Raw genomic sequence first — 13,844 nt, 5'->3', positions numbered from 1 at the left:
GAAATTCAACTAGTACCTACCTTTTAGAGATGTACAGCATTTCCTATGGGCCAGGGACACTAAGCACTTTATAACAGTTCATCATTATTGCTATTGTTATAGTACTCTGTTCAAGCCAGAACGGTCGGGATTATCCTCAGCTCACTTCCTCTTACCTTCCTTATTAAAACACATTCAGATTCCAGTCACTTCTCAAAGCATTCTCACTACAACCATCCTGGTCACTGCCTTGACTACTTCTCTTTCAGATTATGCAAGAGCTCAGAAAGAGCTCTCCCTCTCCCTCTGCTTCTGCCAGGCTCTTGCCTACAGAGTCTTAACACAGGACAGTTTTTCCTTAAAATGTAACGCAGACTCAAACCCTTGAATGATTTCACCTTTTAGAAGGAAAACTAAAATCGTTACAACGGTCAATAAGACCCTTCATGAGCTGGCACCAGATCCTCTCTGCCCTTCACCTCTGACCTCACCACCTATTCTTCTTACTCCTTCCCATCCTCAAAGCTCTGACATGCAGTCAGGCCCACGGCCTTTGTACTTGCTTTGCCCTCTTTCTGCAAAGTCTCCCAGCTGTCTGTATAGCTTCCTCCCTGCCTTCCTCAAACCTCTGCTCAAATCCCATTCTCCCGGACCTTCATAACATCAAATTTCCCAACACTCCGATTTCACCTTCCTGCTGTATCTTTTTTCCTTAACACTTCCAACTGATTCACCACATAATTTTGTTGTTTGTTTTTATTAGTAGAGCACCTCTCATTTCAGCATACAGTTCATGAGGACAGGGATTTTTGTCTGTTTGCCTAGTGAGTGTCTTAAGACAGGTATTGACATACTTATGTAAATCAGTAATTTCAGTTTTTAAAAACAATTTTATGTTGTCCTCAATTCTATGCTGTTTAGAAAAAAATCAATTCTATCTGGTTGGAAAAATTCTATGATGAGTTTTTAAAAAGTTTCATAACAAAAAACACATAATTTTTTGGTCTTATAATTATAACCAGATCCAAAAAGACACGTGACTGATTTTTTTTTGTACTTAACCTTTGTGCTGTCTCAACCATCTGGTCCCAATCCTGCAAGGCTAGTTGTAGTTTCATCCTCTTTATAAAAGCAGGAAGGAAGCTTGGAAAGCTCACGATTATCTGGTTCACAGTCTCCAGAGCACCTGAATAATTCTGGCGCATCTCAAGGCACTGCACCTAACAAGGGAAGAAAAAGGTGACATCAGACCTGTGATCTCACATACTGAGTTTCTCACTGCCCGAAGCAGGGAGTCAGAGTTTCTGCTTCATTTTTCCACTGTACTTCCTACCCTCTGATCTGCTACATAACTTTACGACTGCCTGTCATACACACTGGAAGACAGGAGGGTCTATTTGCTCAGGTCATCACTAGGATCTAGAGTGATGTCTGACACAGCTCAGATGCACAGTGTTTGTTGAGGAAAGAAAGCTGAATCAACAACAACAAACATAATCCAGGATTCAGGAACTCTGATATGGAATTCATTTCTCTAGTTGTATCCTACACAAACACAAGTCACTCTGAGAGGTAACAATAGGATCATAAAAAGTATCATCTTTTTTTTAACTACTTAGTTTAAGGTATCAAATGTTGAATGAATTCAAAACAATTTATTTATCTTAACTCTAACTTACCTTACCCAGCAGAGCAAAAATATCCTTTCCATCCTGTAATCCCTCTTCAAAGCATTTTAGTGCTTTTTTAGCGTAAGGTTCTTTTCCTCTTGTAATATCAAGCCATGCTTTCAGAATTTGTCCCTGTAAAATGAGAAATTCCAGTCATACTTCTATTTTTTGAGATGACAGAAATAACTACTGAGAAAGGTAAACTTAATGTCATTTTTTCAGTAATTAATACCAAAATGGACTCTGTAAATAGTGTCCTGAACAATTAAACTCTGTGTAATAAAATTGCTTTTGAACCCTTCCCTATTTTGTCTTGCAAACTAGACTATGAATTTCGGAGATTACTACTGGGCTCAGTACTAAGAAGTCTGGTTAATATTCCACTAGTGCTAAAACCAATATTCTTCTCTGAGGCTTTGCTAGTAAATTATTTCTAATGACAATTAAATGTAATTCAATATAAAAGTAAGCACATGTTGTTTCTTTTTAACAAACAACCTAAATGAACTAGGGTGAAGAGATCTCTCATTTAACATACATTAAATATCCAGATAACTATGCAGCTGTCTTCTTAGCCTCTATAATAGTCCAGTGAATTTCAAATGAAAAGGTAAATAGCCTGAGAAATTAAAATTTAAGAAGTCACGGATATTTACCTTTCGAGATGTTACTGAACCAATGGGTTGGAAAATTTTCAAGACTGGAAAAAAGAAACTCTTTATTCTTAACATCTTAACATCAAATAAAAATTGCAAAATGTTCTCTTCTATTAAAAAATTGTTTATACTATCTCATAAATGCACAGGCCTTTAAGTAAGATTGTACTTACTTCTCTGTATCTTATCTGAAAAGACATACTAACTTCTTAAACAATACTTCTCTACTAACTAGATTATATCTTGAATGGTTTCAACTACCTGGTTAATTCATACAACCTATTTTAATCCTTTTCTGAACTTTTCTTTTCCCAAGTTTCCAAGTGATCAACATCTGCTTGTTTTGCCAGCCCTTAGTCAAATCTTTCTGTTGGAAGGTAAGTATGCCACCTCTCCCTAAGGCTAGCTTCTTATCGCAACATTTCTTATACAGATGTTAACTGCTTTTTGAATTATCCAGATGTAAAATCTTAAGAGGCCCCTTGTAATTCCTCTTTATCTTTCCCTCCTCTCACCTATTATGAGCTAACAAGTCTGAGGGTATTAAAAAATTCTCAAGTTTAATACTGTATACACACACAAATACAAATAAGTATTTTGTTGTTTTTTTGAGACAGGGTCTCAGTAGGCAGTTCAGGTTGTCCATGAACTTGCTATTAACAAGACTGGCCTCAAACTCATGGGATCCCTCCTGTCTCAGCCTACCAAGTGCTGGGATTACAACCATGTGCCACCATACCAGCTGTGTATATTTTAGTGTAGACCCTCAACTTTCTATCAAAGTGCTACCTTTTTTGACTCCCCTCCAATTTTAGTTTCTCTCTAGGCAAGTTCAACCCCCAAACCACTCTGAAATTAATCTTCTGGATATGCATTCTAATGACATCACTCCCATGATTAAACATCTTCAGTGATCTCTCAATGTCTATCAGATTAGATATAAATATTTGTACTTAGCAGACAAGATCCTCCAGTCTGTCCCACTCTACCTCTCCAGACTTTTCTTCCATCATCTTCATCCATCTGTCTTGTAAGATTACCCATGTACCCAGTATGAACATTCTCAATTCCACCCACTACTTCCCACTTTGGGAAGATCTACTTTTCTTTCTCACAATCTGATGAAATTATATCCATCTTTCAGGCTTTAGCTCAAAAGCTATGTCCTTCAAAATCTCTTCCTCCTAACACAGACGTAGTCCCTCTTTGTAACTTAAAATAGAGTCTAGTAAAAAGTAAGCAAGTAGTAAACGTTAGGTATAATTTTCCTATGCACTGTCATCACATATCCCTCCTACATGTGCAATTTTTCTCATAATATAAGCTGGGCATATGCTCTGTGCCACTACCACACACTGTAATTCATTCATGAAAGTAAAGTTAACGCATGCTTTATCTGTGTATTACCAGTAGTATAAACAACTGTGTCATGCATGTGGAGCTATTCAGTAAGAGGAAAGAAAGGAAGACATAAGGAAAGAATAAATGCAGAAGGGAAAAGGAAACAGAAATAGAGAGAATCAGGTAAGCATCTGTTCAAGAGTTATAAGGATAAAAATGAGCAACCTTAGAAAATCCCTATTTTACAGTACAGAAAAATATTAGAGCTGATATTTACAAAAAGAATAGACAGTAGCAAAAACTAAACAAGATACTACTGAATGTATAAATAACATAAACTTCCTTTAATGTTTTTATTTCAAAATAAGAAAACCAGCCACCTCGTTGCTACTATTGGGCATCTTTATCATTCTTTCAATGTATTCTCTGGCCTTATCATGACGGCCGATGTGCCATAAAAACAAGCCTGCGTGGTATAAAGCTTTCTGATCAGCTCCTTTACGCTGCTCCTTCACCCTGGCATCTGATTCCAGAATAGCTTCTCTATCTGAGAGGGGAAAACAATATTAGATGACAATTAAAATCTAGCAAGTGTTTATTATAGGTCAGATGACAACATCACTGCCCGACCACTTCACAAGTTTTCATTAAGTAGCCATGATACAAACAAATGAATGTATTCAGGCATTATGTGTCTCAGCCTAGAGTTTCAAGTCCCTAGCAGGCCACCAGTAAGCTGTGACACTGTTTGCACAAATCTGGTTGTTGCTAGATCTCAGCTTAAGTCACGTTATAAGGACTTAAATTGGCTTTCAAGAAGAATATACACCAAGAACCTAGGCTTTGCTGCGTAACCCCCCTACAGCTCAAGTTCACTGGGCATCACACGGTGGAAAGGAGAGTTAGCCCTCAAATATCTCTGAACACCTCTCTTCCTTCTCCTTCTCCCTCCCTTCCTTCCTGCCTCCCTCCCACCATTCTCTGGCTTACGGACTGTAATGCCACTATATAAATTCTTTGCTCCAGTTAAACACACTTTGAATGGTGCATAGAGAAAGGAAATCCATAGGAGAATCAAATGCAAGGCTAGCTCTATGTATTTGCTGACCCATTCCTCCTGGCTTGTTAATATCCTTCATATTTAAACTCTGCATGTCCTTCAAAGACTGCATTAAGTTCCAGTCTCTCACAGTGCCTTCCCAGCCTACGCTAATGTAGTAATAGTACATATAGATTTGAAGAGCTAGCCCTAATGAAGAATGTAAAAGCTTTCCAGAGCCTTAAAATAGAAGAGATAAACTACACATTGTTTTCTATTAGCATAGAACAAGTTATAAAGTTGGCTAATGCAGAACTATATGATATATGTTATATTTATAACTGCTTTTAGCTCTCCTGTTGAATAACAATTGCTCCTGTACATTCATCTTTAAATTACATTGGACGATTCTTATGTACCAATGAAACTTCTGCTATAGGATATAAAGAATATGAAAAAATTTAAGACATACATTTGTTGTGCTTGATGAATTCATATTCTTGTCAGGAAGTTAAAATACGTATGACGTCAACAGTATCTATGGCTAGTAAATAATACAGAATGATCACGCTAAACAGTGTAGAAATCAAAATGAATTAGGGAAACTCCACCTATGCATTATGCTTAAATACTATACCTGGACTAGGACTCATTTTATGGGCATATATCAGTGCAATCAGTGAACAAAGTGACACATCTTGTTTATTTTTAATAGCCTCAAATTCACGAAGAGCTTCTTGAATTTTACCTGAAAAATCAAGATTATCAAGATTATACATTGGAAAATTACTCCGCACAAAACAAGAACTTAAAACTTCTGGAATAATTAGTGCCTACCTTCCATTAATGTACCATAGGCATGATAAAACCTGAAGACTGGCTCACTGCCATACCTCTTCATTCCTTCACTGGCCACAAGTGACACATGATGGAAATACCGCTCTTGACAATAGTAATTAATGAGTGTCTAAATGGAAATAATGGCTAAAGGTCAAAAGAGATTCTGGAAACACTTTAAGAAACAGATTATCAATTTACAATGTTGAATACTCTAAAACTCAGATACTGTGATTTTACACTAGCATTCAATACTAAGGGTTGCACAACAGAAGGAACACAAAGTTACTGAAATAACTATGTTTTCTAATAATTTCAATCTTTTCTTAAATGTTTTTCGTTAACACTACTGGAGTCAGACTTTCATCTCTTTCTTTTTATTGACCCATATTCCTTAGTTTTAGAAACTAGGAAAACAGACAAAAACAGGAATCAAAAGAAAAAGATCAGGCTTCCATTGCCAGATTGTAGGCTTCTTTTTAAATATCTTCTTCTAAGAGTAATGTCATGACAGCATTACAAAGTAATGACAATTAAACCGCAATCTATTATCAGATGTTATTCTACTTGTTCTGTAATTGAACATAGATTGACTATTAGAAATACTCAGCAGTAAGACTACATTAATGAGCTAAACTACGTTCCAGTGCAAATGTCTACCTTTAAGCTTTTTTTTTCCAAATCCTATTATGTAACTTACAAGGTAGAAAACTACCAGGAGATACTATGTTCTAATTAACTGGATTTGTGTTTTACATCACTTTTCTCAGGACCCTATCTAAGGCTTAGGTGATGACCCAATCAAGGAAAGAAGCCACACTGTACCATCTGACATAACTGGTTCCCCTCAATATCTTAATGTGGGTCAGTCCACGCCTACCTCTCCTGGTTTAGCACAAGAGAGAAGTATAAAGCACTGGTGGACAGAATTAAAATGTAAGGGTGTGTACACAACTCTACTTTAGTCTTCTTTTCCAGAGGGCTATATCCTCCTCCTTCTGCAGATGTCAGGCAAATGTTCTGTTTCCTTTAGTCTACTTTCCTCCTGCAGTTACTGCTCTCTATTCCTCTTAGCCAGTTTTTTGCAAAGAGTAAGCAACACTCAATCTCCCAGGCACCCACAGTGCAACCCAGGAAAACTGCCTGCAGATCACCTTTTAGTTTGCCGCAACTAAGGGTATTTTAATTGTGCCATATTTAGTATCATTCATCACCTATAATCCTCCTGAAAGGTAGCAGCATGGTATTCGGAAAAGAACAAGAAGTTAAAGGGGAAACGATGTGGTTGCAAACCTTCGGTCCTTAACAGCACCCTAGTTTGTGAAATGTTATTAGTAAAACAAATTACCGGTGCTTGCAAAGATTAAGATTATCACAGTTTAAAAGCACCACCGTTCGGAAGTTTCACTGAACCCCGTATGTTGATGAAATGCAAAAGTAACGTCTAACCAAGACCACTAATCGAAGCTCGAGATTCATTTTCATTTGCTATCTGTTGCCTAAACCAGTAACTGAGTCATGATCCTCCCTTCTCGTTTGCCCAGGACGTATTTCTAAGTCTAAACAACCATTAGGAACTTCTGTTTCTTCAGGCTACCTACCACACTTCATCATTACTGCCACTGCCACGGCTCAGGCTTTAGTTCAACAAATATTCACTGACTACTTATTAGCGCCAGGCACTGGCACTAAGCCACCTGGGGTATAAAAATGAGTAAGAAATGGTCTCTGTCCCAGAGGACTTACATTTTTCAGATGAGACTGTAATGTAAAGACTGCACTATATTATGAAATTTTGTTTTATTTTTTTCCATAAAATTAACAAAAAAAGGGACCTCAGTAAATACTTCCAAAAGAGGACATTCAAACGACCAACCGGTATGTGTACAATGCTCAGTGTCACTAATGACTACAGAAATTCAATTTTTTAAAAAAAGACTGTAATGTAGACAGGAGGCTACAGATTGCTTAGGATAACACCAACAGGTCTGGTAACTGTGGAGTGCGGGGAGGGTGGAAGAATGAAATTAAGGGAAAGATTACTGCGGAGGACCGTCGAGCTGGCACGGAAAACGCAACTCCATCACTCGGTCTCCACACACATCAGGCCCTTCCTACCTCCCTCTCGCGGCTCTGGAGGAAAGTATAGGAGTCGGCAAGGTAGAAGAACAGCAAGGATACAGACCGCGATCATGAACGCTCTGACGAGGGGGGGATTCTGGGAGTGACAGCGAAGACCACCCTAAAACGACGTCCGCTCCGCGCGGGAGCCCCAGGTCTTCAACAGGTTTCATAGGCTTTCCGGGCTCTTTCCACGGACAGGGGGAGATCGGACACTACCACTTTGTTCTAAAGCCTTCAACCTCGCTCCTGGAGGCGCAGCGCCCCGCGCTACCGCCCCAGGCGACAGAAGTCCACCTCCAGGCGCCCTCCGCGCGGGGCGAGCTCGGCTGGTGCGGCGGGAGGGAGGGACGGAGGCTGGCGAGGACGTCGTTTCCCAGCGGCCTCGCCCACCGGCGACCGGGCAACCCGAAGTCCCGGGCTCTGTCCAAGCCCCGGCCCAAGGCCAACCCACAGAGCAAGCCCGTCCTGCCCACCGCTCACCTGCAGCCCCTTGGAGTCCATGGCCACCGAGGGAGAGGCTCAAGCTCGCGGCCGCCGCCGGCGGGAGGAGGCCTGGGACTCCGCCCACGAAGGCCCTGAAGTCGCTCGCGCCTGGACGGAGGGAGGGGCGTGGCGGAGGGCGTGGCCGCGGCCCCATTGGCTGCCGGAGAAAGGGGCGGGCCCTTGCGGCCGAGATTGCAGGGGGCGCGGAGCGGGCGTAGCGGGGAGCTGAAGGGAGGGCCGCGAGGGCCACCTGGGAGGACGGTGGCCGAGACGGGGGCACCGCTGCGTGGTGGGGCTGGAGAAAGCTTTCAGATCCGGAACCCGCACCAGAAGGAGCATGGGATGGCCTACCTCAGGGGTAGAATTAAAGGATTAAAAACAAACGGGGAAGGAACAGAAAGAAGCGCAGGTCTGTTTCCCATCCCTGGCAACAGAGACTCAGTTTTCGCCGCAGTCGATTTCCGCATTGCGGCTGGTGCAGTCCTGACCCACGCGGGGAAAAGTGTTGCACCGTCGCGGGCCGTAGTCGGAGTGTGGCCACGAGGTGGCGCAGAAAAGCCCGCAAGTTCTGTGAAATGCGACTCGCTTCTCTGGCTCAATTTAAATCTTTGCAGACAGTGTTGCAATTCTGTGTTTGTGAGTAGAGTGCATATCAGTTTAGCTCATTCTAGCCCTGGTAATGAGGACCAATAAGGCAAACATGTTTGTGTACGTAATGGTGCTGCTGATTTTAAACTGAGGATAAAAATGCATCCCTATGCAAACTTTTAGGTCTGTACCCATCATGCGACTGTCAGCTATATAAATTCCTTCAGTTCAAATAATTAAATTGTGATGGGCTAAGAGAGCTTCTCTTTCTGCCTAAGGAGATTTTTAAAATAGTGGATGAGGTTTAGGTGACCTGGGTAAAGCCATTTACACAGATTCAAAATTTCAATCCTACGGTCCGCTATCTTTAGGTGAAATGACATTTATCTTTTGCAGATTTAAAATTTCTTAAGGAGTTGCTATTATTTGTGTCTAACTCCCTCCCCCCATCCAGGCCCAGACATTGAAGGCTTGGTGCCCACCTGGTGGTCCTATTGGAGATGGTAGAACCTTATGTCCTAGTGAGAGAAGGTGATTGGGATGTGCCTTTGAAGGGACCGTGGGGACCCTGGCCTTTCCACTCTCTGTCTTGCTTCCTGGCCACCATGAGGCAAACAATCCTCTTCCTTTGTGGATTCTCACCATGATTTATGTGCTACCACAGACCCAAAGCAATAGGGCCAACTTACCATGGACTAAATCCCCTGAGACTGTGAGGCAAAACAAACCTTCCCCTCTTATAAGTTTATCTCAAATATTTTTCACAGCAATCAAAATCTCTCTTGTACAGCAGTCTGTGAATTAATTTTTACCTGAGAAGGGCTATCTACCATCCCAAGATTTAAAGTGCATTCCACCAAATGGGGCACATATTTTCATAAGGATTGCTTTTGACAATCATAGTCCAGCTAAACATGTGTGCTGATGGGCAACTGGTAATATGTACTGGTACGATTTTCAAAACTATGGTTGAATCTATATTTGGTAAGCAGTAGAGAATACTATCAGCCAGAGATCCTCACCAAAATGTAGGATCATGAACTGTAAACTTTTGATACTAAAGGAAAAGTTTCTCTGGAAGAAAATATCAAAGGATCATGATTAAAAGAATAAATGATCAACCTACCTTTCTGAAATACTTAAAGTCTAAACTTGGGCAAAGTTTGACAAGTGGAAGACTGCTATGATTTAGCCCCTTGTAGGGTTTTCTTCATTAAATCTTGTCCTGAGGTAAAATCACTTATAATGAAACACCATACCTGGCCCTTTGTGAGTATTTTTTGGATTACTGTGGTATTTACTTTGACACTGATAGTGACTTGGTGTTTCTTCACAAGGTCTCAGGTGAGAAACTTGAAATCTACTGTCTTCCTTGTGAAACTGGAATTTTTTAGCACAAAAAATTTCATTGACTCACTTTTGTTGGCTACAAAGTTTTGGGTCTCACATCCATGACTCTTTATTGTCTTTTCAAGACTTATCTCCTACTTTCCATTCATGGACAACTTCCCCCTTCCTTCAAGGAGCCTTTATTCCAGACAAATGGGAATTTGTTTATTTCTTATTTTTATTTCTTCTTTTGAGAATTCTTTTCCCACCTTTGCTCCAAGCTCTTTCTTCACCAGACAAAATCTACTCCTTCTTCAGAACTTATTTCAAATCCTGCTCTCCATGAAGCCTTCAAGGATCACCATAACTGGATGTGAGAGAGAGCATGGTATAGTGCAAGAATGTGGTCCTCCAAGCTGGGTGTGTTGGCCTGGGCCTATAATCCCAGCTGAGGGTTCTGAGGCTGGAGGACTGAAGTGTGAGCCCACCCCAGCCCCTTCCATCTTGAAGAAGCTATAGAAGTTAGAGACCACTACTCTTTCAGCACCCGATAAAAATTTTTTGTATTTGTATCTCTCAGGGGTAAATGACATAGGATGTAGGGCATGACTAAACTGGCTGGAGAAATGGATGGAGCCTGTCAATTGCAGGATCTCAGGCTAGTGCCAGATGATTCTTAGGACCCATATGTACAGCTCCTTGCAGATTCCCGTGTGGATGGCATAAAGGGACCAGAAGCCAGGAGAATCCCGCTACTATGACTCCCCATGGAAGCTCTCTCTCTGTCTAGATACAGAGTGTGCTTTTATTTTTGCTTTTATACTTTCATTTCCTTGTTTAGCCCAAGTTTGCTCTGCAGAGCTACTTTTTCCTTTACACCTCCCCACCTCAATTTGCAAATAAACTCTTGGAACCAAAAAAGAAAAGAAAGAAAAAGGGAGCCCAGTCTGGGCAAATTAATAACCTAGAGAATTCTTTTCTCACTCACACAAGAAGGGGATGGATTGCCTGGCTATAGGGCTCATTGCAAAGTTCATTTCTCAATCCTGGAAAAAAAAGTCTTCCTAACCTGAAGTGGAGCTTTTTGTGTTATTTCCTTATTGTTATGGTTGAAACATTGTGTCAACTTGGGGAGTCTAGAGGTTTGGCTAAGTGACTCAGCAGGAAGCCAGGATACTTAATTTGTATACATCCTGAGCCTGTTGTAGAGGAGGGCATGGAGGTTATGTGAGAGCTACACGCCCCTTAGGTGGGGGTAGCCTGTTTACAAAGTAAGGCAGGGAAAAAGAAGCTGCTTGCTGCTATTCCTCGGTTTTGGTCTGGCTGCATTTGCTGTTTGGCTGCCATTCCACCCTTTGCTCTTGTTGCTTTGCTACCTTCTGCCTCTGGGGCCAGCCAAGTATGGACTGAAACCTCCACAAACTGTAAGCTAAATAAACCTTTCCTTCCTTCATTTTGGACGTTGGGTATTTTGTGTCAGCAACGAGAGAAAAGTAACCAAGACACTTATGGACTTTGGAAAGCAATTTTTCTGCCTAACAAATATGAAATTTTTTATGTAAAATACATTCTGTGACCAATAATTTCCATTAAACACAGTGCTCTGTAAGATTTACTGCAGAGCTGAAAATGTAGTTCAGTGGTATAGTACTTGCCTAGGGTGTATAAAGGCTTGAGTTTATTTCTGAGACCCCAAGACAGACAAATATAAACCTTTTGTGTTTACACATGCAATCTTAAAATTGCCTTAGTTGACACATTACTCGCAAAAGGAAGACAGTGTTCTTTTAAAAAACAAAGTGTAGTGTATATTTATGTTATTGAAGTATATAAAAAGGATAAAAAGTAACTGCAATTCAAACATAAAAGGACTTAAGGTGGTTAAAACTATCACCTAGGGATATATATCCTGTAATAACTAAACAGGAAAGTTGAAATATTTTTACTTGCAAATATATTTGGTCCAAAAATTGTATTTATTCTGAAAAACAAACAAGAAAACCCAAGAACCCACTGCATTTGAATATTTCTTGTATTATAGTTAAGGTGTATTTTGGCCCTATTTGGTTGTTAAGTCATCTCTCCTGGGTAGGGAGTGCCGTGAAATTAGGGTGTACTGTAGAGGGCTATGGCGAAGGACTTCCTGCTTTCAATAGGCGGTCCTTATCTGCACCTTCACACCATCTGTAAGTAAGACCATTACTTCATGAAATTTCTGGAAGAACTCTGAAGAAAAGTATCTTATCTCAATTTGATGAAAGCCATTTATGACAAAGCTACTGCCAACCTCATATTAAGACTGAAAACTTTTCCTCTAGAATTAAAAATAATAAAAGAGTGTCCATTATTACCACTCCTGTTCTATATAGTACTCAAAATTTTAGACAACACAATCAGGCAAGAGAAATAAAAGGGATATGTACAAGAAAGGAAGAAGTCAAACTATCTTTCTTTGCAGATGCCATGACCCTATACATGGAAGACCTAAAAGTCTCCACCAAAGGATTCCTAGAACTAATAAACAAATTCATCAAGATGGCAGGCTACAAAACTGACACATAAAAATGAATAGTGTTCTTGTACGATAATAATGAATCCAGTGGGATAGAAATGAAGAAAACAATACCATATACAATAACTTCAATAAAAATTGAATACTTAGGAATTAACCTAAGAAAGTGAGTGATTTCTAAAATGAAAACTAGAACTCTAAAAAAATAAGATGACGTCAAAAAATGGAAGGTTAGCCTGTTCCTAGGTAGGTAGAACCAATATTGTCAAAATGGCCATATTCTGAAAGCAATTACAGTTTTACCTCCATTGAAGAACTTAATTTGTTCCATGATTCCGGTTGCATAATTTCTTTCATGATTCTGGTTGCAACTGAATTGTGAGCATAGGCTAGATTTAATGCAAGCCAGTTAAAATACCAACAACCTCATAGAATTAGAGAAAACAATCCTAAAGTTCATATGGACCCAGAGGAGACCTAGAAAGCAAACAGTCCTGGGCAGTAAGTGGTAAATGGCAGGCATCACAATCCTAGATTTCAAGTTATACTACAAAGCTACAGTGATAAAAATAGCATGGCAGTGGCACAAAAATAGACATGAGGGTCAATAAAATAGAATAGAGACTACTGAAACAACTCTAGGTATATTCTGCCATCTGATCTTTGACAAAGAGGTGGAAATCATATGCTGCAAGAACAATTGGTTTTTTAACAGTCATTGCTGGGCTAACAGGTTATGCACATGTTAAAGATTGACACTAGATCCATGTCTCTCACTATATACTAATAGAAAATAAAATGGATCAAAGATCTAAATTTTACAACAAAAACAATGAGTTACTGAAAGACCAATTTGGTAAAACTTTTGAAGGCATAGGCATAGGCAAGGGCTTTCTAAACAGAACCCCAGTAATAAAAGAAATAGCGTTTAAGGTTTAATAAGGTTTAACAATGGGATTATATCAAATTGAAGTACTTTTGCAGAGCAAAGGAAAAAACCAGCAAAGTGAGAAGACTAACTACAAACTGAGGAAAAATTGTCAGCTTTCTTTAGACAGGGCATTAATATTTAGAAATACATAAAGTATTTAAAAAGTTAGACTCCCCAGAAAAAAACACCCAGTCACAAACAGGCAGCTTAAATGAGTACACACTTTTCAGAAGTACAAATAACCAATAAATACATGAAAAAAATCTTTATTAGAGAAATGTAAATTAAAAAGCTACTGAGTTCCATTTTACTCCGAAAGAATGGCTAACATCAAGAACTCAAATGATGACACATG

At 39.8% G+C, this 13,844-nt stretch overlaps 1 protein-coding gene and 1 long non-coding RNA gene across 2 annotated transcripts in view; one reads left to right on the top strand and one right to left on the bottom strand.

Moving 5' to 3' along the window:
- The window catches only part of Ttc21b (tetratricopeptide repeat domain 21B), a 63,686-nt gene extending 55,442 nt beyond the window's left edge, over positions 1 to 8,244 (bottom strand). The window contains exons 1-6 of the mRNA XM_005393290.2: positions 8,127 to 8,244; positions 5,523 to 5,652; positions 5,323 to 5,433; positions 4,027 to 4,193; positions 1,659 to 1,781; positions 1,042 to 1,199 (exon numbers count right to left, since the gene is read on the bottom strand). Of these exons, the coding sequence (XP_005393347.1) occupies positions 1,042 to 1,199; positions 1,659 to 1,781; positions 4,027 to 4,193; positions 5,323 to 5,433; positions 5,523 to 5,652; positions 8,127 to 8,147 (710 nt within the window). The 5' untranslated portion in view covers positions 8,148 to 8,244. The remainder of the gene's footprint in view (positions 1 to 1,041; positions 1,200 to 1,658; positions 1,782 to 4,026; positions 4,194 to 5,322; positions 5,434 to 5,522; positions 5,653 to 8,126) is intronic.
- A 130-nt stretch (positions 8,245 to 8,374) lies between these two features.
- LOC106149563 overlaps positions 8,375 to 13,844 on the top strand; it is a 21,369-nt gene continuing 15,899 nt past the window's right edge. The window contains exon 1 of the long non-coding RNA XR_001235829.1: positions 8,375 to 8,538. This is a non-coding gene — a long non-coding RNA (uncharacterized LOC106149563). The remainder of the gene's footprint in view (positions 8,539 to 13,844) is intronic.

Source organism: Chinchilla lanigera, unplaced genomic scaffold (assembly GCF_000276665.1).
Source record: "Chinchilla lanigera isolate Chin_1 unplaced genomic scaffold, ChiLan1.0 scaffold00048, whole genome shotgun sequence".
Classification (NCBI taxonomy): Eukaryota; Metazoa; Chordata; class Mammalia; order Rodentia; family Chinchillidae; genus Chinchilla; species Chinchilla lanigera.
Note: the sequence above shows the minus strand (reverse complement) of the source record. Positions and strands in the feature narration are given on the sequence as shown.